This window comes from Mobula hypostoma, chromosome 3 (genome assembly GCF_963921235.1).
Source record: "Mobula hypostoma chromosome 3, sMobHyp1.1, whole genome shotgun sequence".
Lineage (NCBI taxonomy): Eukaryota > Metazoa > Chordata > Chondrichthyes > Myliobatiformes > Myliobatidae > Mobula > Mobula hypostoma.
The window spans coordinates 72718441-72744577 of record NC_086099.1 but is presented as its reverse complement, the minus strand read 5'-3'; the positions used below and the strand labels follow the sequence as shown (position 1 = coordinate 72744577).

The 26137-nt window shown below is 38.8% G+C and overlaps 1 protein-coding gene across 3 annotated transcripts in view; it reads right to left on the bottom strand.

Annotated features, from left to right (window-relative positions):
- The window catches only part of arap2 (ArfGAP with RhoGAP domain, ankyrin repeat and PH domain 2), a 396901-nt gene that overhangs the window by 76377 nt on the left and 294387 nt on the right, over positions 1–26137 (bottom strand). For all 3 annotated transcript variants that reach the window (XM_063043320.1, XM_063043318.1, XM_063043319.1), the window contains 5 exons: positions 18423–18570; positions 15155–15223; positions 8958–9032; positions 5939–6056; positions 3586–3714 (listed from right to left, as the gene is read on the bottom strand). In XM_063043320.1, coding sequence (XP_062899390.1) covers positions 3586–3714; positions 5939–6056; positions 8958–9032; positions 15155–15223; positions 18423–18570 — 539 coding nt within the window. The remainder of the gene's footprint in view (positions 1–3585; positions 3715–5938; positions 6057–8957; positions 9033–15154; positions 15224–18422; positions 18571–26137) is intronic.

Here is a 26137-nt window from a genome sequence, read left to right as displayed (position 1 = left end):
TAATACCTACACACTTCAAGTACCTGGCACCCATTGGGCTCCTGGATGGGCTTGCCCCAGCCTGATCGTGCTCCACAGTTATGGACTCGCTTTGGGGGACTCCGTGATTTGTGTTCTTGTGTTTTTTGTTTACTTCCTTTTTTTTTACAAATTGCACAACTTAATTTGGGGAGCCTCAGTGCTGAACTGATGCGGCCATCGGCACAGCGCGTAGGTCTCACTTTCAGGGACTCAGCGGTTAATGTTATTTGTATACTTTTACTTGTTTGCACGATTTGTCCTATATTTTGCCACACGCTAGGTGTTTCATGGTTTTGTTGAGTGGGTTTTTTTTTTGAGTGGGTTCTGTGTTTCTGCAAGATAATGAACCTTAAGGTTCATTCAAGAATCAGTGTATACACACTTTGATAATAAATGTACTTTCAACTCTGAAGTCACTGCAAGATAAGTTCTTGCCAGAAGAAAACAAATTTCTTCTCTAAAATACAAACAGAAATGTTGGAGAAATTAAGCAATACATAGCCTGGGTCCGCAGCAGATGTTGAGATAATTAGGGTAAATCGTTATCTTGTCAATCAGTGACTCATTAGCAGTAGCTATTGCGCGTTGTGGAGGCAAAGGCTCATCTGGTCACAGAGAACTCCTTCATTCTTCTGAGCAGTAGGAAGACCATAAGATATAGGAGCAGAATTAGGCCATTCGGCTCGAGTCATCTCCACCAGCTCACCATGGCTGATCCATTTCCCTCTCAACCACAGTCTCCTGCCTTCTGCCCGTAAACCTTCATGTTGACTAACAAAGAATCTATCAACCTCTGCCTTAAGTATACCCCATGATTTGGCCTCCACATTTGCCTTTGCCAACAAATTCCACAGATTCACCACTCTCCGGCTAAAGAAATTCCTCCTCATTTCCATTCTAAATGGATGTCACTCTATTCTGAGGCTGTTCCCTTTGGCCCTGGACTCCCCCACCTTAGGAAACATCTTCTCCACATCCACTCTATAAATCCCTTTCAACATTCGATAGGTTTCACTGAGATCCCCCCTCATTCTTCTGAATTCCAGTGAGTACAGACCCACAGTCATCTATCAGTCCTCGTATGTAGTTTCATGCTAACTAGAGGAGACTGAATCAGCAGTCTCAGTTCACATCCAAAAAAAAACTGAAGTGTTAACCTTAAGTCTTCCTTGCAAAATAAACTTGGATACAACATACCAGTGATAAAAACAAGATTCCACAGATAATCAGATCAAAACAGTGGGAGTACCTTCACTGGCAGATCAACTATTCAAGAAACCATCTCTCTATCAACTTCATAGGGACGAGTAGAACTGAGCAATAAATGTTTGCATCCATTTATACATTCTTTTATTAAATGCATGGTACTTTCATTTGAACAAACTGGTTTCTACAATGAATAAAGCAATGCTTGGAAATAAATATATGACAGTATTTAGTTCTGCCATTCATTACAGGTGCTGCGTACTGAGGTAAAAGAATTTCTTTATTCTGACCAACCATAAAAACTCACATGGTACCATTGTCTTTTTCCTATTAACCAATGCTTTCATTTTGATTTTTGTTTTGTTAACAATACAGGTTAATTATATTACAGCTAACTATTTGTGAAAATGAAAATGACATGCATTAAAAAAGGTATATAAATGAGGTGAACTTTAATTATCAATTCTTCTGGACAACTACTCAAAAAAGATGCACCTTCTGCCATTAAATCAAATTATATTTTGTGAATTCCAAGTAATTTTGCAAATACTCATCCAATGAATACAATTCTTCTGTTACAGAACCTTTCAAATATGGAACTAAGTGAGGTTACTGAAATCCTAGCACTGTCAAACAGCTCAGAATATTATTTACAATCATTTTCCCAACTTTGCAGGAATTGTATTTATATAATTGAGAACATAACATTATCCATTTTCCTTTGACAGCTGTGACTGAGGACCTGTTGAGATCCCAGTTTGCTGAAGGACATTTGTTGACAATGTTTAAGTGACAGGACCAATAGAATTTCTCATCAGTGCTAACTCACAGGATGTGGATGATAGGGGACTCAGTAAAGGTAAAGTCACTAAATGCCAGGACAGGTAGTCAGACATTTGGAATGCTCACTGCCCTGCACTTCTGCAGAATAAATCTTCCTTGCCTCATTACACTGACTGAATGTAATTCAAGTCGTGGCTGCATGTACTGTAGGTTCCGAAATGCTTCATTTGCTGAGGGGCTGCAAATGGAACGGAGTATGGTGCAGTTGTCAGCAAACATTCCCACTTTTGACATTGTGATTGTAGGAAGGTGACTGATGAAACGGTTTAAAATGGTTTGACCTAGGATACTGCACTCAGGGAGTGATATCTTAGTACTAGAGTATTTCACTAAGAACTAAAACTCACATATGTAAAGACAAACCCCAACTATTATTTCCTTTATGCCCATTGATCAGTTTTATCTGGGATCCTTGATGCCTCATCTAGTCAAATACTACCTTAAAACCAAGTGTATCAGTTGCAACTCAGGTCTTTGAATCATATTTTCACCACTGCTTTGACGAGATGTGGAAGTGAGTGTTCCTGACAAAGATGAATCAAACAGCCATTGGAGAGTGAATGTCACTTCATAACACTGTCAATGGTGACTAGCACCATTATGCTGATGTTTGAGAATTGACTAAATAGTAATTAAGCATAGTGGATTTATCCTGTTTTTGTGATCATGAAATACCTGGGCAATCTTCTGCAATAGGTAGATCCCAGATGTAGCTATTCAGAAACACTTTGGCCAGAAGTGCAGATAATTCTGGAGTGCAGCTCTGCTATATTTTAGCTAGATTTTTGTCTGGTATCTAGGCCTTTGATGCATTCAATGTTTTCAGCTATTTTCTTTATATGAAGTGGAGTGGATCAGATTTGTTGAGGAGTCCATGCAGTTTGCAGACAAATTAAGTATTTCCCGTCATAAGTTCTAGACAGAACTTAAATCAAAGTATATTTCCTGCTTGGTCAATGGTCCTGCCACTGAACTCAATCTCTCATCCCTCTGTCACCAAACCAATGTGGCCACTGTTCCTGCTGCCTGAAGGATACACTGAGGCCATTTGCAAACGCCAGTCACCACCATAACTTGACTCACCACAAACTTAGGGACTATGCTTCCAATCTTCTCAACACACATTAACCCCCTCACTAAAACCCACAGGCAATTGTCAACTCTGCAAAGTTCCTGAACTCTAAGCTAAGCACCACTGTAATACACGAAGGCTAAAATGCCTCTCTAAAACAACGAAAATTCAGCAACATTCATTAGATCAGGCCTCATGGCTACAGGGCAGATGCATAAAAGGAAGGCTTATCTTAGAAATATTATGTTTGCTTGACATATGCTTATATGCCCATTTCATTGGGAGATTGCTGGTAGCAGGATTCTAATATGAAGTTGGCAGCCACAGTTAGCCTGGTTCACTACCAGCAGTCAAGCAAAAATGAGATGCATTTTCAACTTAGTTTTCTACATGTGTGCAATGATATGCTTTCATTAAAAACTTGTCAAAGTTGACATTTATACCCAAGTAGCTTCTGATTGCATTTGCTGCTTGAAATTGTTTTATGATCAAGTAGGCAGATTCAGGCTCTGGTAGTATGCTCCACTGAAGAACCTGTTCCAGGACATTCTCTTGGTAGTGGAGTGGTCTTTCTGCGGAGTGGAAAATGTACAACAATGATGTTACATAGTAAACAAGAACTATTTGAAAATCTTATTAATTCCATCCTTAGCTGCTAACATCAACGAACAATGAATGAACAGTGAACTAAATTAAGATCATATTTAAATAAGAATAAAAAATTTAACTCGTAATCTACGATGTCAGCTATCAAATTAATGTGACCCGCCTTTAAGCAATCCTTTCAAGCATCCTTCAGGAAAATGCAAAGTAATTTAATCTCTTAGAAATAAGATTTGTCTTTTTTTAAAGTTTATTTGACAAGTTACTCAAATTACTTTATCTTATTGTAAATCTTTGAGTTCATGTCATTTAGATATACTGTAGTTTCTTAGCATCAACAATTTGACAGTATTTAATCAGCACCCTCTTTAATAGTTGGAAAGTAAGTATCCAGAACATACTACTTAACAGCTCAGTCAGTTAAAATCTAGGCCTTGCTGTACAGGTGAAAAGAGGCCCAGCCACAATCAATGAAATGCTTGAAAAAAAAACTGAAAATGGATCTGGCCATTTCTCATCTGATACTACAGGCTGCCTAAAAGACCAGTTTTGCTCCCCTTGAGTGTACAAGTGAGAGGAGCCGTAATGCTCCTTTTTGAACTGCCTTCTGATAAGTGAGCAAATATTAAGATCTCTTTGCAGATTGTATAGCCTCAGCAGCAGATGTCAATAAAAGTAAAGTTCTGTTTTTAAAACAATTGGAAAGTAGGTTCCCATGGAGCCAAGAGGAATTAGTGGCAATCAACAATTCTAAGCCGAAGCTTCTACATTGTTGGAGAGCCACAGGGGTGCCTGATGCGTCATCATACAGCTAATTTCTACAACAACGCAAAATCAGTCAGTGAACAGCATCAAGCTATTTGCAACTGTGGGAACATTGTTTTTGCAATCTTGAGAATATGGACAAATTTTCTACATCCATGATTTCACTTAAAAGTACTTAGCTGGCTAAATACGCCATGGGATATATTGTTATCACGGATCTTTTGAAGTTTGTGATGTGATAACTGGTTTCTGTCTTTGGATTAGAAATGAAAGTAAAATACAGCAGACTATTATTCAATTATTCTGTCAATGTACCATATTTACTTGGATCCCAGGTAAGGGCAGAATTTGTCTCATACTGCGATACCTTCAAAACTTCACCCAGGTAGTCAAAACACAGCTCCAAATTTTAGATAAAGATAATGTCTTTTTTTTTGTTCAATTTTTCAGAATCTAGGAGTTCATTAGCTTTGATAGAATTTTAGGATTTTTTGCACATCCCTAGAATATCTTGTGAACAAGGTGCTCAACCACCTTTTTGACACATTGAAGTCATTATGGTGAACATATTCCCAATACTGCTGTTAAGTAAGAAGGCCCTGTGGGAGCAGCCCTAGTTGATCAAGTGCAGTACATTTGCAGACACTGCGTGCCAGTGGTAAAGGGAATGAAAGCTGAGGACTTCAATCAAGTTACCTGCTTTGTCCTGGATAGCAAATAACTTTTTAAACGCTCTCACTGCTGGTTGGGAGTAACAAGTGGGGAGTATTCCATGACATTGCTGATGTGGTGGAGACAAAAAAGAAGCCAGTGTGGTATCAGATTAATCACTGGATGTGAGCCACCCAGCCATGGTATTAACATGGTTGGCTCTACTTTATTTCCGTTGATAGTCAATGCTCCACTGTGTCTTATTTCTTATTTCAAAGGAGCTTACTGCCTGTGGCGCACTTTGTGGTATTTGTTTCAGATCTGTCTGATCTTAATGTAAGTGCAGTAGAAATCAGCAGAACAATAGTAATGATAGGAGTAACGCGATTTTATTCTCTCAACACCACCTCCCATACTAAAATTTTAAGAGGATGCCTACTATGAAATAGCTAAATGGATAAGCATCTTAAAAAAGTTGTTAATTTGTTCCTTCTCTCTCTATGAGCCATTAGAGAAACCCCTTCTTCTGGTCCTTGGAACGCTTTGGGTCAGTGGAGTGGGGTAGATCCTTTGCATTTGGATCATATGAAATTGAGGCTTATATCTTATGAATTAGACTCTTATTATCAAGAGACTAGTTATTTAAAGGGTGAATAATATATGCAAGTAGAAATGACAGGACCGTCATTGATAAGAGAGACAGGGTGTCTTCACTGTTTTGAAACAACAAGCAGTCACCTTGTATAGAATTTTAATTTGCAATGGTTAATATCCTACCAAGATCTCCACTTTCTATCATTTCAAACGTGGCCCAAACAACATTCTCCTCTACAGCAATGCTTTTCATTTCTAAGACAGAGTGAGTCAGTTCTCCAGCAGTCATCGTCGGAGATACCTGGAAGCCACAGTGTAAAAAAAAAGACCTTAATTGCAAATTTAAATATACAGAGCTGTCAAAATGCGAATACAGTGAATGTAGCTGACATGTTAGGTATAAATTATTCCAAAGCAAGATTTGATAAATATGCAGTAGATAAACGTTATATCTGAATCTCCAAAACTTTTGTAATTCAAACAGCAGTTCTGATCTTGCATCATTTTCAAAGCAGTTGAGATAATTCAGTAAAATCTATTTCTTTTAAACAGATTTTCCTATTGACAGAAAGGTTGCACAAAATGCTGAAAGAAAAAGCCCATGGCATTATCTGAAGTTAACACAGCAAACATTCTGCCATCATTCATCACAATGTAAGCTTATATTAACTGGTCTGTCTCTTTGTAGCTTTGGTTTGCTAAAAATGGCTGCTACATTGCTGGTGAAATGTCTTATTTCAAAGCAGCTTATTGCCTGTGGCGCACTTTGTGAGTATTGTGACAGATCTATCCAATCTTAATGTAAATGCAGTAGAAATCAGCAGAACAATATTAATGATAGGAGTAATGTTACTTTAATCTCTCAACACCATCTTCCATACTAAAATTCTAAGAGGATGACTATTATGCAATAGCTAAATGGATAAACATCCTGAAAAAGTTGAAGTAATTTTGTTCCTTCTCCCTCCCAAAATACAACTTGGACAGATCTAATATTTCAATTTTCTATTTCATTTCAAAGTACAAATTATTTTCAGTTCTAAGAATTCCACTGCAGAATTAGCCAGAGACTATGTAAATTTTTCTACAGGTTAGGAAAGAAGACAACTTGGAACCAAAGCATTGATAATGGGGTACAATAATGCATTAACATAATATGATTATTGTATGGTTATGCTATTCTCCTCATGTTATATCTTGCACTCAGCAACAAGGAGCATATACAGAATGATCACTAATCTCTAGAAAAAGCCACTTTCCCCCTTGTTCAGTCCAAAAAAACAATGATTCTCAGCTCTCACAACTCAGAATTCACAACTGTCCACTGCATGTTTCTTAACCAACTTCCTATCCAAGCTGTCAGTAACCTTCATATGCCATACACATCAGCTTTACTGATAAACCTGTTAAATGGCATCTAGCCAAAAGCCTTCCAGAAGTCCATATGTACCAAATCAACTACATTACCTTTGTCAGCTCTAACCATTAACTCATCAAAGATCTCATATACTGCTCACACATGATTTGACCTTAACAAATATTGAGACAGTTTAGTATTAATGGCATAGGACCAGCAATCTAGAAATGGGGCTTTCAAGTCATCAAACAGTCAATGGACAAATGAATTTTGTCTGATTATTTTCAGGCTGGCATATGATTAGATTCATAGAGTATACAGAACAGAAGCACGTCCTTCAGCCCAACTCGACCATGCTGACTAAGCTGTTTTCCCGAGGTCATCCCATTTTACTGCATTTGGCCTGTATCCCTCTAGGCCTTTTCTATCCATACCCTCTCTAAATATCTTTAGAAAATAAGTTTACCAACCACTACACCTCCTCTGCCATCACCTTCCGTGGACCCACCATCTTCTGTGTAAAAAGATTTGTCCTTCAGGTCTCCTTTAAATTTTTCCTCTCTCGCTTTAAACCTTATGTTCTCTAGTTTTAAAATAACCTGCCCTGGGAAAAATACTGTGACTATATCTATTACATCTGTGCTCTTCATGGTTTTATAAACTGCGCCTTCTGAAAACTGATGGATTATAATAATCCATTGATCTTTGGGGCATGAGTTTAAACATCACACTGAGGAAGTTATAAAATGTGGGAAGCTACTATTGTAAATGTAACATGAGGCAGTTAGATCATTGCAATCAATGAAGTGCTTTGGAGAAAGAAAGCTGGGACTTTTTGGTTGATCGCAATGGAATTCCAAAGTGACGTGGGTCACTTTTACTGCAGTCTGAAAAGGCTCAAGGAAACAGATTTGCTTTAAATTATTACTGAGTGGTTTGAACTACAGTCACATACCATCATTTGGAATGAGATCCATGGAAGAAATACCAACCTGATCCTTGAAACATACTGAAAATATTAAAGGCATCCGTTGGTCTTGTGAGACCATGGATCTGTGCCTGGAAAGTCTTCACTCCTCAGGGTGCAGCCCTGGGCAAGGTTGTATGGAAGACCGGCAGTTGCCCATGCTGCAAGTCTCCCCTCTCCACGACACCGATGTTGTCCAAGAGAAGGGCAGGGGCCGATACAGCTTGGTACCAGTGTCGTCGCAGAGCACTGTGTGGTTAAGTGCCTTGCTCAAGGACACAACACGCTGCCTTGGCTGGGGCTCAAACTCACAACCTTCGGGTCGCTAGTCGAATGCCTTAACCACTTGGCCACATGCCCACACTGAAAATATTATTTTTAAAGAAAAGGCATTACTAATGGAAAGGGTAAACAACAGCTTCTAATCAAACATCTTCCATTATCAGATTTTGGGGATAATTAAGAATTTTTTATTGAACAATTGATTTTCTATAACTTGTCACATATACCTAAATAACCCCCTTGGTATCAAGCCCCTTAATTCCTGCAGTCACAAGGATTGAGAGATACAGGACTTAGTCGCCATGCTTTGCCTATGTCTGCCTAATTAAGGAGGAAGTCTGAATAATCAGCTCTGTTGCAGTTAACACACACATTCCACTTAACTTTATGTACTCATGAAATGTATCTATGGAAACCAAGCTATAAAACCAGTTCAGGTCCAAAACTGGGTGCATAAATATAGTTTATATCGCTGCTTTGAAATTGAAGTTAATTCCATTAAAGGTAGATGCATGTGAAAGTACTGGTGATGATTTTGACTGATGATGATTTTGACTGATTACATTGGATATTTGAAACATGATGCAAATACCTACCCTAACAATGAAGCAACAGTCAGCCTCCTTCTTCTCCAGGTACACTTCAAGGATGAGATCACCAGCTTGCGCTATCTAAAGAAAATAATTTTCAGAACACTTTACATTCTCATACCAGTATATCAAATGCTTATATTGACAGTTCTACCCCTGGAATATGCAAGAGGTGAAGGATTTCAGGAGCCTTCTTTTTTCTGCTCTGAGTCTTGACAGAGATAGGAAAAATGGACACGTTGAGAGGTTTGTGTGCACAGCAAAGAGCATCATATTCAAAATAAATACTGATCCAAGCTGGGCTTTGTGTTATCTGACAAAAGCTATATGGTGTATTGTATTCAGTTTAGCTAAGACATCCTAAGGCATGCATTTGAGCCTTAACAAATTAACATTTGTATGGGTTATAAGTGAGGAGGCACTAGCACAAGTGAACAAAACTTTGGTTAATTATTTATTTATTGAGATGCAGTGTAGAATAGGTGCTTCAGGTTCTTTGAGCGGCCCCTGATTTAATCCTAGTGTAATCACAGGACAATTTACAATGATCAATTAATTTACCAACCAGTACGTCTTTGGACTGTGGGAGGAAACCGGAGCACCTGGAGGAAACCTATGCGGTCATGTGGAGAATGTATAAACTCTTCACTCCTTACAGGCAGTGGCAGGAATTGAACCCTGGGTCACTGGTACTGTAGAGCATCATGTTAACCATTATCTACATGCTGCCTTTGCATTCTATACTTAAGGTGGTAGAATGCAAGAAACTTCTCAGAGGAGAGAGGAAGGCAGGTGCAAAGGCCTTTGAACTAATGTAGTGATTAATATTAAGACAACAATGTGGAATACAAGTATCTTGGGGAGATGTAGAATTGGAGGATATTTTGGAGAAAGAGAGAAGCCAAGATCATGAGGGATCTAATGATGAAAAATTGCTTAACTGGGTCAGTCAGTGGCCACTGATTCATGGCATAGTGCACAGAATTTTGCTTAATTCTATATTTGCAGAGAAGGGCAGGGCAGTCCATATTAATTTTTCATGCTTTGGAACACAATATATCACTGAGCTGAGAGTACTGGAGTAGCTTGAACTGGAACAATCAACAGGTTTAAACCGTCAAACTTTAGAAATTTCATTTGCACATTCTAAAGACAATGATTTCCAGAACACAGTCCCAATGGAGGGTCTCTGTCCGAAACATTGATTGGTTATTTCCCTCCATAGATGCTGCCTGACCCACTCAGCTTCTCCAGAATTGTGTGTGTTGTTCCAGAACATTTTGCATAACAGCAGTAAGTAATACTTATGCTGACAGTTCTGTCTTTGGAATGTCATACATGTCCATTGATATCTTGCTGCTGCCAAAGCTCAGGTAAGGGGAACAGATTTCCTGAGCAAGAATGGCACAGCGGGAAAGCTGTTGAAGCTGCTACCTCACAGCCCCGAGGACTTCTTCCAGATACTGACCTACATGAGTGGCATTTTCATATTCTCTCCGTGACCCTGGGGGCTTTTCCAAGGCACTTGAGTTATTCCCACATCCCAAAGGTGCGCTGTTAGGTTAAGTGGACACCGTAAATTATCCAGAGTGAAGGTGGGTGACCATAGGAAGAAAGGGAAGGGATGGGAAGTTTATGAACACATGAGAGAGATTATGCTATTGGGGAAAAAGGTAAATGGGGTAAAAGGAATAATGAGATTGCTTTATGAGCTGTCGAGGACTTAATGGGCTTCATTATTGTAAGGAAACATGACCTCATCACTCCTTCACTTTGCGGAGGATGAACAAAATAGTGATATATGGCCATTCTAATTCACCACACTGAGATCCAGAACATGGACGTTAGCAGCCACGGATACGGATATTAGATCCGTACACCTAATAGTACATCAGTAACAAATACTTTTGCGCCTACGGGCATGAAATGGTTTGTCATGTCCAGTGGAAAAGAAATAATTTGAGTTACCACTGAGAAGAAAATTTTCACAGTTGAAAAGAATTATTCTCCCAAAAATTAAAGCTTTGAATTCATTTCCAGAGCAAAACCAATCCATTAAACCAACAAACACTTAATTAAAAATTCCACATTAATAGTCAATCACTTAGCCAGAGTGCAGTTATGTAATTAATATTGCCCTTTTATAAAGCATTCATAATTAAACTACAAAATACTCTTATTCTAATTAAATTAAACTTTAGCAATTAATGCCAAAGCCATAATTCTGCTGTTAAAAGTTATTAAAATATGTAACTTCCGGACTGATTAAAAATATGTAACATATAGATGAATTAAATGTATACTCTTTCATCTCAAAGCAATTAACTGATTGTAAATGCAGACAATCGATGCACACGAATTTTTGTTCTTGTGTGTGACATTGGCAAGGCCACGTTATCAATCAGCAATTGTCATATTAATGATATTGGCTCCTTTTTAGAATTACTCCAGCATTTGTGGTGTTGTGTTTCCACTTGGTACTTGGCAGAGGATTCAAGATGAAGTTACAACTGTACACAAAGTAGCCAGGAACAACGTGAAACTAGGAGGTGAACTGCACATGATGGTGCCTCTGAGACACGTTTCTCTTGTTATCTTCAAAGTGCCTTTGAAGTACACTTGGCAAGTTACTGGGTGTCACAAAGACATGCCATTAAACACAGGCAGTAAAGGGGTAAGATATTAAGTAGTGGCAGTCATAACCAGTCTCTGTACAGCTCTGTCCTGGATGGTGCAAACTGGTGTATTTCATCATCACTTTAACTTGGGCTTCTTCTTAAGCATTTTCTCAGGATTGAGGTGGACTTATTTCTATTCAAGGTCTGTGGATGCTACGACAGCAGTTGACACTAATGAAGGATACTTAGTTTCTGCTACACATGAGATATGAGGGTACATGGGTGTATAGTTTGGAAGGTCACGTGCTCCTACACCGTTTAACACTGGGCCTTTGTATAGTTCCGACAAAGAAATTTGAGCTTCTCGAACTCCTCTGTTTGATCCTTCTGCACTGTGACTAGTCATTGACCAGGGAATGCTCTATATTGATGGGAATATACCGGTTTTTCCAACAAGGTTTTGTGAATAACCTTAAGTTATTTTTCCTTTGCCTACCTTGTAGCTTCGTACAATGAGGGTTTTCAGAAGAGACCATGGTTTGGTGTTGGGTGCAGGTGTATTGTGGTTTGGCAATAGGAATTCACTAAGTCCTCTTCGGGGAAATGAGGCAAAGTTCAAAGTGCGTTTATTAATAAAGTATGTGTACTATATACAACATTGAGATTTGTCTTCTTGCAGGCAGCCACAAAACATAGAAACACAATAGAAGCCATTAGAAAACACATGCAGCTAAGACTATCAAACAATGGGCAAAACAAAAATAACAAATAGCGCAAATAATTTTAAAAAAGTAAACAAATAACACAGAGAACATGAAGCACGTTGTCCTCAAAAGTGAGTCCACTGCCACGGAACTAGTTCAGCATTGTAGCTGGTCCAGTAGCCCGCTGAATGTAGGCCACAGCCACAGAGCTCGCTCAGGGCTAAGGTAAGTAATCCTCATGGAGTTATGAGCTGAACACCAGTTCGTCCTTTGTCCTCAGCCTTGATGCCCTGATCTTTTTAAGCTGACACTTAAATCAGCCAAATATCAGTTCTAAGCAGCTCCTCTGCCACCAGGAGAAGGCAGATGAAGGAAACTTGTGTGACTTTCCCAGTGGTATACAGCAGATGATTCCTCTGTCCATTGTCTTTTTCTTGAGCACAACCACAGTTATGATGTTTCAAATACCCTTCAGTATGTCCTCCTCTCCTAGATACGGGGGATGAGGATGTGAATTTGTGTCTACTCATTCTTCACCATACTTTAGAATAGCAACAGTTGCTTGCTACAGAGGCTTTACTACTTTTCCATCAACACTTTTATCTTTTTGACTTCTTATAGGTCCGGAGCTGCAAGTGCTTGCAGAGGGTGAATGAGATAGAGTCAAGGGCACTCATGTTAAGAACAGAGTCAAGGTTGAGAAGTCCTTCAAAGTGCCTCTTCCCATACGTGTTTACTGGGTCTCTTCCCAGACGTGTTTACTGGGTCTCTTCCCATACGTGTTTACTGGGTCTCTTCCTTGGTTGGTACACGTTGTTTGCAGCTCTCAGGGGGCCACTCCTTTAATGCTTCGGTGGCAGATGGTCTTGATAGGGTTGAAAAAGCACTGCACATCATGGTAATAAGTGAATTCTTGGACCTTCAGCAACCTTTCTACACACCATCTGTTACGTAGTTGGGCCCTGGCCTTTAGGCATCTATAAATTTATTTCTTTTCCTGAGAAGTTTCCAATCGAATAGACTTGTTGGGATAGTTATTAGCTACAGTATCAGATCAGATTTGGAGTCTCTTAGTAGAGAAGGCAAAAGGGTGGCCTGGATGGTCATATGACAGAGACCTGAACTGGTCTACTGGCTTGAGGATGAATGAATACCCACTCCTGGTAGGAATGCACTAGGACTTAAAAAACACAACTACAATACATAGTGGACAACTGCATATTCCCAGTGTCTACAACAGGCCCGGAGTATTCCTTACTGGACTGTGGGCCTGAGACAGCACAGCTCTGTGACCAAGGAGGTCATGAAGAACCATCGAGCAAGATGACAGGGGTTCAATTAGTTCAGGCAGCACCAGGTGGCCAGATAAAAGCTTACCCATAGTTTTAACCAACTGTGAGCAACAATCTTTTTCCTGAGGCTTTTGTAAGGCTTCAAGAGGGTGAGAGGAATTGGAGAGAACTTTGGGATGTGGAGAGGTAGAGGTCCCAAGGTAGGGAGAGCTGCCAAGAGAATATGAGCTGTAAGATAGAGGAGAAGAACTGGGCCATTCGGCCCAATGACCATTCATTCACACCTATATTTTCCAACCAACCCCATTCTTCCATCTTCTCCGCTAACCTTTAACCCCCTTATGATTCAAGAACCTAACAATCTCTGCCTTAAATGATATGGCATTCACAGCCATCTATTGCAATGATTTCCACAGATTTACCATGCGGCTGAAGAAATTTCTGATCACCTCAGTCTAAAAGGACGACCCTTTATGCTGAGGCTGAGCCCGCAGATTCTAGACTCTTCTTCCAATGGAAATATTAGATTCACATCTATTCTATTCAGATCTTTCAGTATTTAGAGTTCAATGACATCCCCCCTCATTCTTCTAAACTCCACTGTGTACAGGCCCAGAGCCAAAAACACTTCCTAAAAATTAAGTCTTTCATTCCTTGAATCATTTTCGTGAATTTCTTCTGGACTCTCTCCAGGGCCAGCACATCTTTCCTTAGCTACAAGGCCCAAAACTGCACATAATATTCCAAATGCAGTTTAATATTCCTATGCCTCAGGAGTACATTCTTGCATTTATAATTCAGTGTTCTCAAAATGAATTCTAGAATTGCATTGGCCTTCTTTCCTAGCAACAGGCCCTACATCACTGAAAAAATAGGTGGGCTGAGATGAGGAGGAGGTAGAATGGGGGGGGGGGTTCAGGAGAGGGTGGTGGGGAGTAAGGATTAGAGAGAGAGAGAGAGAAGCACTGAGAGAGGGTTGAGATGGTGAGTGGGACATACTATGCAGGGCCATTGATATGGGTCATATGTTCCTTAATACCCCATGTCTGCCTGAGTAGGGCATATTCTGTTATTTACATTCAACAGTGCTGCCCCCAAATTATACTAAACAAGGGAGACCAAAAAAAAAAGAGAAGTGATAACAGAAGATGCAAGAAACAGAGGGGGAAGGAAGGAATTCTTCATCACAGATGCAAAAATGATAGGTTTGAAACCCCTTTTAGAGACAATAGCTAAGAATATGCGAACATGCAATGACTCAATTCCTTTTAATTCTTGAACTTATATTTCAATTGAAAGAATGAGGGTCTAGCTCAGAAGAGCCACAATAGTAAAGGGTATTAGCATTCTGTAAAACTCAGCAATTCTGATTATTGTGCATTGTGTCAACATTCAGGGGTTCACAATGAAAAGCGCACACAAGTAGACATCTGAGCAGTATGTCCTCAGTGCTCCTTTATAAAAATTTCACTAAGATCTGTAAAACAGCATGGCTTTAAATATTCAAAGTATGTAAAAAGATCTGTGATTTGAACATTTTTAAACTTGATCTTAAATATCTTAAAAATACTTCAGAGACAGGCTCATACCTGTGTATCTTTCCAAGTAGTGATGAAGCTGTTTTCAATCTCCATCTGTTTTACTTGGTCTTCGTTAACCTATTCCAAAACACAGAAACTTTTATCAAAAAGAAAAAAAATGATAAGGATCTGAAGGTGTCAAGCTAAATAATATAACCAATTAATTTACTTCATGATGAACAATGCAGATAAGTAGATGGAGAATTGCTAATCTATATTTAGCCAGGGTGAATTGACAATAAAGTTATCCACTTGTCTTGTTTAGTTGACCTTCGTGCTTATAGAAATCATTTTGAAACAAAGCAGTTTTGCAGTTATTTTGGGAAAAGTTATGTGCAAGGTTTTAGGACAAATTAGTGAAATATTTGCTGGAAGGTAACTATAAAATCTATGAAAAAGAACTGTGGGTAAATTTCCAAGATTAAATACTGCACATGCTATAATTTCTCAAATATATTTCCTAGTTTTGTCCCCCTACTCCAGTTTTTGTGTTGAACTGTAACCAATATGTATTTAATGCTCATTTTCATGTTTTGATCTACATTGTCTATTTTTCAGTGCATTAAAATCTCTCAGTACATGCATTCTGTTTGCATTTTCAAATGTTTAAATTTGACCATAAAATATTTTTTTGTCATTTGCTTCTCTTGCAGTATAACATCAATCAAGCTCTATCTTCCTTCTTTCTCAATAAAGAAATAGTTCAGGACTCAAAAATTACTACAGCGTGCAGAGGTAACTCCATTCCTGACAAACCATTTCTTCCAACCTTTTGATCTTCCACATTCAAGCCCCTCTTCAAATGATTCAGCTCACTGATCTGATTATAAAATTAGGACTTGCCACTCTTGCTCCTCCTTTTCCATCATGCTCCAACATGTCCTATTTGCCCCTGCTCTCAAATGGAAAATAGGAAATAAAGAACGCATCAAGCCCTCTGTTGATGAAATCTTACTCTTCAGGGCAGGGCCCACATTGCCGCACAGCTGCAGCGCTGTAGAGTTTACATATTATGTCTGGCATTACAAGGTTTACCGCTGATGCTCTGGTTTCCTCCAATATCCCAGTGACGTATTGGGTCACAGTTTAATTGCTACCATGGTGTGAGAATCAGAGGGAGGCTGATGAGAATGCAAAACAGAATAGCTCACAAAGAAAATAAGTGGGGGAACTGGATTGCTCGGAGAGCTAAAATGGTTTTGATGGGCCAAAAGTTCCTTTCTACCTCATAAAGAAAGTCAAAATAAATTTATATCAGGTTACACATACGTCACCACATACAACCTTGAGATTCACTTTCCTGTGGGTATACTTAGCAAATCTTTAGAATAGTGACTACAACAGGATCAGTGAAAGATCAACCAGAGTGCAAAAGACAACAAACTGAGCAAATGCAAATATAAATAAATAGCAATAAATAACAAGAACATGAAATAACAAGATAAAGAGTCCTTAAAGTGAGATCATTAGTTGTGGGAACATCTCAAAGGATGTACAAGTGAGTGTAGTTATACCCTTTCGTTCAAGAGCCTGATGGTTGAGGGGTAGAATTTGTTCTTGAACCTGGTGGTGTGAATCCTGAGGCTCTTGTACCTTCCACCTGATGGCAGCAATGAGAAAAAAGCATGGCCTGGATGGTGAGGATCTCTGACGATGGATGCTGCTTTCCTAAGACAGTGTTTCATGTAGATGTGCTCAATGGTTAGGAGGACTTTACCTGTAATGTACTGGGCTGAATCCACTACCTTCCGTAGGATTTTCCATTCAAAGGCATTGGTGTTTCCATACCAGGCTGTGATGCAGCCAGTCAATATGCTTTCCATTACACATCTATAAAAATCTGTCAAAGTTTTTGACGCCATGCTGAATCTCCTCAGACTCCTAAGGAAGTAGAGGCACTGCCGTGCTTTCTTCACAATTGCATTTACGTGCTGGGTCCAGGACAGGTCCTCTGAACTAGTAACACTAAGGAACTTAAAGCTGCCAGCCCTTTCTACCTCTAATCCTCTGATGAGGACTGGCTCATAGACCTTTGGTTTTCCTCTGCTGAAGTCTACAGTCTGTTCCTTGGACTTGCTGACATTGAGTGAGAGGTTGTTGTTATGACACCATGCAACCACATTTTCAATCTCACTCCTGTATGCTGATTCATCACCACCTTTGATATAGCCCTGAACAGTGGTGTATATAGTGTTGGAGAAATATTAACTATAAGAAAACTGACCATGGCTTATGTGTGTGACCAAGGAATAAGGGCAGTTGAAGGAGGGTCTTTCAAGGGAATAGATGATAAACATTTGAATCAGACAATCTATACTGGTGATTATATAGGTGAATTCTACCATGGTTAAATCATGTAATGTAATTAGATGATACAATACTACATCAACACAAGTTAACCAATTTTGGACAAGTATTTTCAGAGATCGCTACTACTCCTTAATTAAATATTTAACATTAATGTCCTCTATTTATATTGACAACTGAAATCCACACCTTGGAGTTTCTTCTTTAACCTTTCTAGTTCTCTCTTTTAACCCTATGAGAAGTTTCACAGTCAGTCTAATCTTCTTTCATTGGCTCAGCAGCTATTTTAATTATTGCCTCTGTTGGCAAGTTGGACATTTCCTGTGTTAAAGGTACAATTTATTAGAAAGCTGTTGTAGTATTTTTGTTGCAACCCCCCATAGATGATCTTACAGTTCAGACAAAAAAAGGAAATTTATTCAGCTTATAATTTTCTAATTTTCAGACTCTTGCTTTAAACAAACAATGAAGGTGGGTGTGGAGGAATACACTGGCAATAAAAAAATCAGGTTATGTAGCTTGGGTAATATTGAGAGACTTCTCTCAAGAAAATGTAAAGCTATCAGTTCATTAGTTCATCAGTTCTACTTTATGTCTTGATTTTATCTACAATTCTGCAACATTACCTGCCTATGCAATAACTGCTTTGGGATCACAAATTCAGTTACGAATATTTAAAATACACTTTAGTTGATCTGGCAAAGCAAGTAAAATCATGGATTTATTGTTCTCCAGTTGACTTAAATACAAGGTACACACACAAAATGCTGGTGGAACGCAGCAGGCCAGGGAGTATCTATAGGAAGTACAGTCGACATTTCGGGTCGAGACCATTTGTCAGGTCCAAGGTACATGTTTTTCCTAATTGATTCATTTTAATCAAGAAATATTACAGAAGTTACTTGGAGCAATAGTATGTTACACTTAATGAGAATCTTCTTACATTTTAGAATAAATTGTAAATACTTACACCAAAGAGTTGAACATATAAATTGATAAGATCCTCTATAACATTCACTTCCTGTTTAGTTTGGCCTTCTGTTTGGAATAAGTAGGGTGAAAACACTTGGGACAAACTGTGCATGTTCATCTGGTTCATTTCTGAACATTTCTGCACCCTGCAGGAAGGGAAGGAATCAATCAATCACAATCAGGCTTAATATCACTGGCATATGTCATGAAATTTATTGTTTTGTGGCAGCAGTACATTGCAATACGTAACTATAAACTACAATGCATATATAAAAAAATAAGTAAATAGTGAAAAAAGAGAATAAAAATAGTGACGGAGTGTTCATGGATTTATTTTCCATTCAGAAACCTGATGGTTGAGGGAAGAAGCTGATCCTAAAATGTTGAGTGTGGGTCTTCAGGACCCTGTACCTCCTCCTTGATGGCAGCAATGAGAAGAGGGTGTGTCCTGGCTGATGGGGAACCTTAATTTCATTCTTTATTTGTACTTAACCATAAATATGCAATTGCTTTGAGCATTCTGCTGTTTCACGCTGTTATCTCCCGGCAGTCCTGTGGCATCCACTGGGTCCTAAACTAAGCTGATGCGCTTGGGTTGGCTTTATGGTGCCTTTCCCACATACACAGCAAAATATTTCATTTCTTTAGTAATGGAGATGTGTAAATGTGTATACATTGTTTGTACATTGTATTTAAAGTAGATACTTCTGTTTATTTTGTAATATGCTTGTAACTACATTGTGGGGTGCATCACATTCTAATTGATGTGTTATCTTAAGTTAACTTTGTGGTAACTAAAGATGGTTTGTCCTCATGCTTAATACAAAAGGAGCTCTTCACCCTCAGTAGGAGAGATAGGAGCTGTCAGGAGTTCACACTGGACAAGAATAAGTTCAGAGCTATTATTGTGCTTTCTTGGGGATATCTTTTTGTAAATATTGGCAGTTTTCTTTTCACTATTTTCACTAATTTTGTAAGTTTGACATTTGACATTCCCTTGCACTAAAGTGCTAAGCATCTCCAGACATTTTTCTTTGGTCATGACCCACATTTCTAACACACTGCTATTATACTGTTAGATAGCATGTTACACCAGCCTATTTTTAAATGCAGGATGATTAGTGTGGTACCCCAAAAACCCATAGCACCCTTGGGTTTGCGCCCAGTCAATGGAGGAGCAAAGCTTTTAGATGGAGGTCTCAGGCAAGGGTATTTATGAAACAAGAGGCTGCAGATGCTGAAATATGGCGCAACACACAAAAGACTGGAGGTACTCAGTGACTTGGGTAGATCCTATGGAGTGAAGTAGACATGCAATGTTTTGGACCGAGATCTTCATCAGATCTCAAAGATGGAGGGGAGATAGCCAAGGCAAAAAGGTAGAAGCATGAATGAGTAAGTAATACTGTAGGTACATCCAATTGAATGGCGCTGGGTAGATGGGGTAAAGGGGAAAGTGGAAATAGTGCAAGAAGCTGGGAGCTGATAGGTGGAAATGACAAAGGACTGAAGATAATGGAATCTGATGGGAGAGAAAAGTGGAGCATGACATCAAATAAGGGAGGTGGGGAAGGTACATGAGTATTACTGGGGAGGGGAACCAGTAGAGGAGCTAGGGGGGCGGTGAGCAGATGGAATGTATGGAGAAGGGTTTCTAGCCTGGAACTTGAGCAGTTTGCAAATCAGAAATGCAACTTCTGGGGCAATATATTTAAATACAATCAGAGGTCAGTCAGGGGCAACAGAGCATTTAACTCAACCAAATATCCCTGCCAGAATCATTGAACTTGCCAGGAACCAAGTTCCGCACAGCAGAAAATACCTGGAGACCTGTAGCACCCACCAAACCCATTGCAGTGGTCTCTCAAATGCTTGTTTGTATGAAGGCACTGACGCCAAGTCAAACATTCACAACTTCAGGCGGGGGTGGGGGGAGGGGGAGAGGAATTTCACTGTTATAGTCAGATTCCAATGTCATCGGAAATAATTCTACCTTTGCTTTTACAACAGACTTTGCTGCCTTTCGTCTGTGTCCAAAAAAGATCAGGATACGAGAGAAACACATTTGGATCACAATAGGTAACAGACTACTTCCTATTAAATTCCCCAGTTCTCTTCTGGTGAAGTGTTTTATAATGAGGGCCAGAAATTCACTTAAAATTATTCACATCGTAGGGGTTATATAATTTGGTTAGACTTGAATTTTTTCATCATGGCTGTTTTGGCAGACTGGGTTTAAGTAGAAAGAGAATAACAAAATGTGGGACATGCTGGACTTCACTAACTCAGTGAATGTAACCTCGGGTAAATTACAACAAGCAGGATGGAGGAACTGAACATCATTACAATTGCTACTACAGCAATATGCAACAGCCTTGGGTTGTCAGAGAAACTGAATATTCTGGTCCTTTAGTCCCTGTGGACCTCGGGGAGAAGAAAATAAGTTCTGTCGAGCAGCAAGACTCTAATAACCAAGAGAAGCTCTAGAATGTGGCTGGAAGCTGAAAAAGACTTTTCAAATTTTTTTTTACAGCAGTGTGACCTCTCCTCAACCACTGATATTACCCAGTAGCTTAAAAAGTGTTCCTTTAGCTGCTGAAACGTCTAAACACATAACTGAACTGAGACTTTTAAAAGACGTGCAGTGAGAAAGTGTAGAAAGGAACAGTAGGTGCTAAGGCAGAAAGCTTATTTAAAGGTCCAGTGTAAGAGGCTCACCTCCCTCGCCTGAATGATGGGAATACTTTAGGCCTCCAGGCCAAGAAGGGAAGGCTGCTGGTAATAAGATGCACAATTTCATTTTGCATCCCTTCCTCGCCTCATCCTGCCACCTCCTCATGACTGACTCCCATAAACAGACGTGGAAAAACAAATCTGCAGCTTACCAGTAACAAATGAAACTGGTGGATTAGGTTGCTGTGGTGCTGAAATGGTTTTCATTTTAAGCCCCTTTGGCTTGATCTAACTTCTAAAAGTAAAGGATTTCTTCATTGGTCAACCAAATATTTGATGAATTCTAATCTGTAAACTGCAGTAAACTGAATGGTAAAATGACATTGTACATCAATTCTAGAATTTATAGTTGAAAACAACATTTTTGGAGTTATCTTCCGCCTACTATTTCACATATAAATAATCACTTTATCGATTCATTGTTACCCCTGTACAACTTCCACGAGATAAGGTACATGGCAAAATCAGGAGACTGGCAGGGATGGGGTAGTAGTAGTAGAAAGAGTTCAGTGGGAAGTAAGTCACTATTTTGCCACACTATCTAAAAATGGACTAAATTAAACTTTCAATTCCATCAACATGAAAACATTCAGATGGGTTGTAGCTTTCAAAACAGAAGTCCATTACAGATTTTTAAATGGGTGGATATTCAACAATAATTTTATAAATAATATGTAGTTTCTGCAAAATGTATTATTACATATATGATTATTACATATATCTTGGTAACTCATTCATTTTCTACTGAGTCCTGGACAATTCACAGTTCCATACTCTCTTAATGCAGTATCTAAAGCCCGAACATATTTGCTTGCACAGTATAATGCACAGAAAAGGAATGAAGATAACTGAGAAAAAAGCTTAAAGTACATAAGGTCAGCCTTATTTCCTCTCAGAAGATTGCTTGAAAGCTGTGCAAAAAAAGTATGTAACAGTGCCCTCTATCTTCTTCCCCAAAACATACATAAAGGAAACATACACATGTCCACATTATGATTATTCCACATCCTGCAAGTTTTATCAGACTTTTTATATATTATGTGAATGACATCACAGTTGGGAAATGGAAATTGTTTCCCTTTTACACTCAGTCTCAACATCAGCTGGACTAAGGTCAAGAAATTCATGAATGAAATACCTCAGCAGCTTCCTATGCACTGGCCACAAAATGAACCAAACCACCATATCTAGATTGTACTCCACTGCAGCAAAATGAATATATTTCCCACATCAGCTGTTGCAGAAATCTCCAAGAGATTACAGTCCCAAATTAATATCTGGTTAACAGTTAAGCAAATCAATATTAATATCGCTTAGGACCTTTCATGCTAATTGAACAAAAAGAGATCTCCCAACAGTGATAGATGTATTCAACTTCAGTTTCAAGGAATAGATTATGCCAGCCCTCCGTTTCATCCATTCCCTGCTGCCACATTACAATATTTTTTGTTTGCAGTGAACAGATCATATCAGTAAAAAATAACTACTTATGTGAAATTCTTTGGAAGTTGATTAACAATTCAACACAAAGGGTGGAGTGAATTGGTACCCCTTTACTATTCTGGAGAAACTGACAGTAATTATAAGGGTTTATCTGAATGAATCATTTGGAGCCAGAAAAATTCAATGCATTATTTATACTCCCTGATGTTAAGAGTGCAGCTAACATCAGTACAATTAGCTGACATGCACGCTGACTAAAAATATACACACACACACTTCCACGTCCTTTGTTGTACAGCCTTGTGTATTAAAAAATGAATTGACTTCCACAAGATAGGGTGCCTGGCAAAATCAGGAGACTGACAGGGATGGGGTAGTAGTAGTAGGAAGAGTTCAATGGGAAGTAAACCACTATTTTGCCACACTATCTACGACCTCTCCATCTACTTGCCCACACATACACACAACACTAACATGGCAAGTGGAAAATTAAAATTTACCTACACCTAACTCCTGCATGCTTGATCCTCCACACTTTACCTTAATTTTCATCCCTATAGACAAGGTAGGGGATCCTACAGCTCAAGCTCGAAGTCTCTATACTGTTTGGCACAGATGAAGAACACCATTATACAGCAGCTTTGTGACAGCGTTGTAGTGCACGTAAAAGTTCAACTGAAGACCATTCACCCCTTTAATTTGTTACCAGTAATATGGAATTATGTCAAAAGAAAAAAAAGAAAATTTATTAAAAATAGCAATTCTATAATACAATATTAGTAGCACTTCCTAGTCAATTTGAATTCAGCAGAAAAGCACTTTCTGTCCTAGCAGTGTGAGGGAATCCAATCATTTCACAACAATGTTGTATAAAAAAGTTTGAATGGGAAATAAATATAATTCCTTACTAGTTCATAGTTTGAGTCTGGCAGTATGCAGACATGGAAAGCTTCATTTGTTCTGGATTTGCAAATGGAATTTAACATTTTGCAAACACCAGCAAAGATTCTCACTTCGGAACTTACGGACATTAATGAAGCAGATAATGATGATGGGCCATGGGTACAGAGAGTCACCTACAGAGATGCTGTGGGCTGTGATTATTACAAATTCAACATTCTTCCTTTATGTAACACATGACTGAAACATTGATTTACACCTTGAAGCCCAATAGCTACAGTTTTACCAGGTTTTTACAGAGTTACAAATATACTGTGGAGGACGTCTTCAAAAGGTAGTGCATCAAGAAAGTGCCATCTATCCTCAGCATCCAGGATATGGCCTCTTCTCATCAGGGAGGAGATAAAGGAGTCTGAAGATTCACACTCAAGGATTCAGAAACAGGATGGGTTTCTTCCCCTCCACTAGCAGATTTCTGAATGGCTGTTGTACCCATTGACAATAGCTCAATTTTTAATTTTTTGCACCTTTTTGTGATTTATTATCATTTTATGCATCTACACTGATGCAAAACAACAGATTTCACATCATCAAAATGAGCGATAATAGATCTGATTCTGATTTGAAGAGCACACTCTCACTTCTGCAATGTAGCTCTGCATATTTGGACTCAAAAGACCTCAAGTTTTTGACAAGATCTGGAGCCACCTGTGGTCCCGGTGAAACCTAAACCATCCATCGTGCAATTATTGGTGAGCTAGATAGCATAGTCAGTGAGCCCTTCTATCACTTTGATGATGACTGATGGTAGATTGATTGGGTCTTAATCAGCCAAACTGAATTGTCCTTCAGTTTGTGAACAGGACACACTTGGGCAATACTTCACAATGTCGGGCTGATTCCACGATTGTAACAATAATGGAACAGTTCAGGAAAGCAGGTCTTCAGAGTGCTGGCTGCATTTGTTGGCTGCTTTCATAGACATTGCTGCATCCAGTACTCTGCACTACACCAACAGTTGGAACCTAAATTTTGTTTTGCAGACTTCCATTATTACCTTGCTTCATTTTCCTTTCATAAGTCCTTTGCAACATGCCAGTCTCCTTTGATAGATCTGACAAAAGGCACTTTTCCCCACGAGGAGGAAGGACAGATTCACAGATGGATACAACTTATTTTTCTCTCATTCCCAAAAAGCACAGGCAGGATTGTGTAGCTAAGTACTGTGGCGTACCCGAGTTCCAGTGCTGTGAGATGAAGGTTCCCAACTCTTTTATTCTGGAATTGCTAGAGCTTGTAATGATTTAGCAGTTCGGTAATCAGTATACAGCTTTTTAAACCTGTAATTACTATTTACTGCGACTTCACTCAGCATTGTACACCTGACAGAGGAGCACAAAGGCAAAGAATGAAACTCCTTCCACACGTTCATTACTAAAAGATGAATTTTTATCTTGTTTGTGATAATTGATTGAGAATTTTAATTACGTAAAACAAAATTCCATGCTAGCTAACAGTAAGACAGTAGTTAGCTCCAACAAAAAATATTGGTTGTCTCAATCATCTTAGTCCATATAAAAATATAGTTACCTTAACTGCACAGAAGCATTTTCACCTTTTTCTTTTCCCCATAAGGTAGGTCTCTTATTTGATTCAATGAAAGAAATTGGGTACTAATTTTCCCAAAATCAGAATTGAGAATATTAATTAAGTGACCACAACATTATTGGTTACTTCCACAGTTTGAGTACATGCAGTCTCAGATATGCTACACTAATTCACAATAACCTCTCTATTTCGGTAATTCTACATGCACCCAGAGATAAGGGCAAAAGGAAATCCTGCTCCACCAGAATACAAATGGTAATTACTTTTACATAATTTATCAGTTATTCACAAAGCATGCAAGTAAATAAAGCTCTTCAGGAAAAATAAATTAGAAGCATAATAACACAAGGAATTTAAAATAAGCTAAGTGTAAAATAGGATATTTCAAATGATACTTGATCAGTTACAAACTGCAATGAAACAGATTATATGCCACATAACAGATATGATGAACTTAAGAAATAAGGACACAAAAAAAACAAAGTTTTGTTCAAACTAAAGATTATGAATTTCTTTTACAGTCAGCATCAGAATACAAGCACCTTCAGGACTTGTATAGTACAGACGTGAATTATGCTGTTGAAGTTGCTTCCTTTTTGCCTCATTTGTCCATAACCCTCTCAACCTTTCCTATCCACGTACCTGTCCAAATGTCTTTTCAACATTGTAATTGCACCCATCTCAACCACTTCCTCTGGTAACTTGGTCAGCATACTTTGCTGCCCATCAGTTCTTTTTAAATCTTTTTCTTCTCACCTTATCCAATGCCTTGGACTATCGACCTTACCTATGTCCTTCATGGTTCCATGTACCCCTCAGCCTCCTAGGCTCCAGGAAAAAAAAGTTTCCTCTCCTTATAATTCCAGTACCAGTAACATCTTTGTGAAATAGAACTGTACCTTTTCATCTTAAAGACATACTTCTTATAGCTAGTGGACCAGAATAGCACCATAATTTTCCCAAGTGCAGTCTCACCAGGTTCTTGTACAGCTGTGACACGACGTCCCAACTCTCATTCGCAGTGCCTTC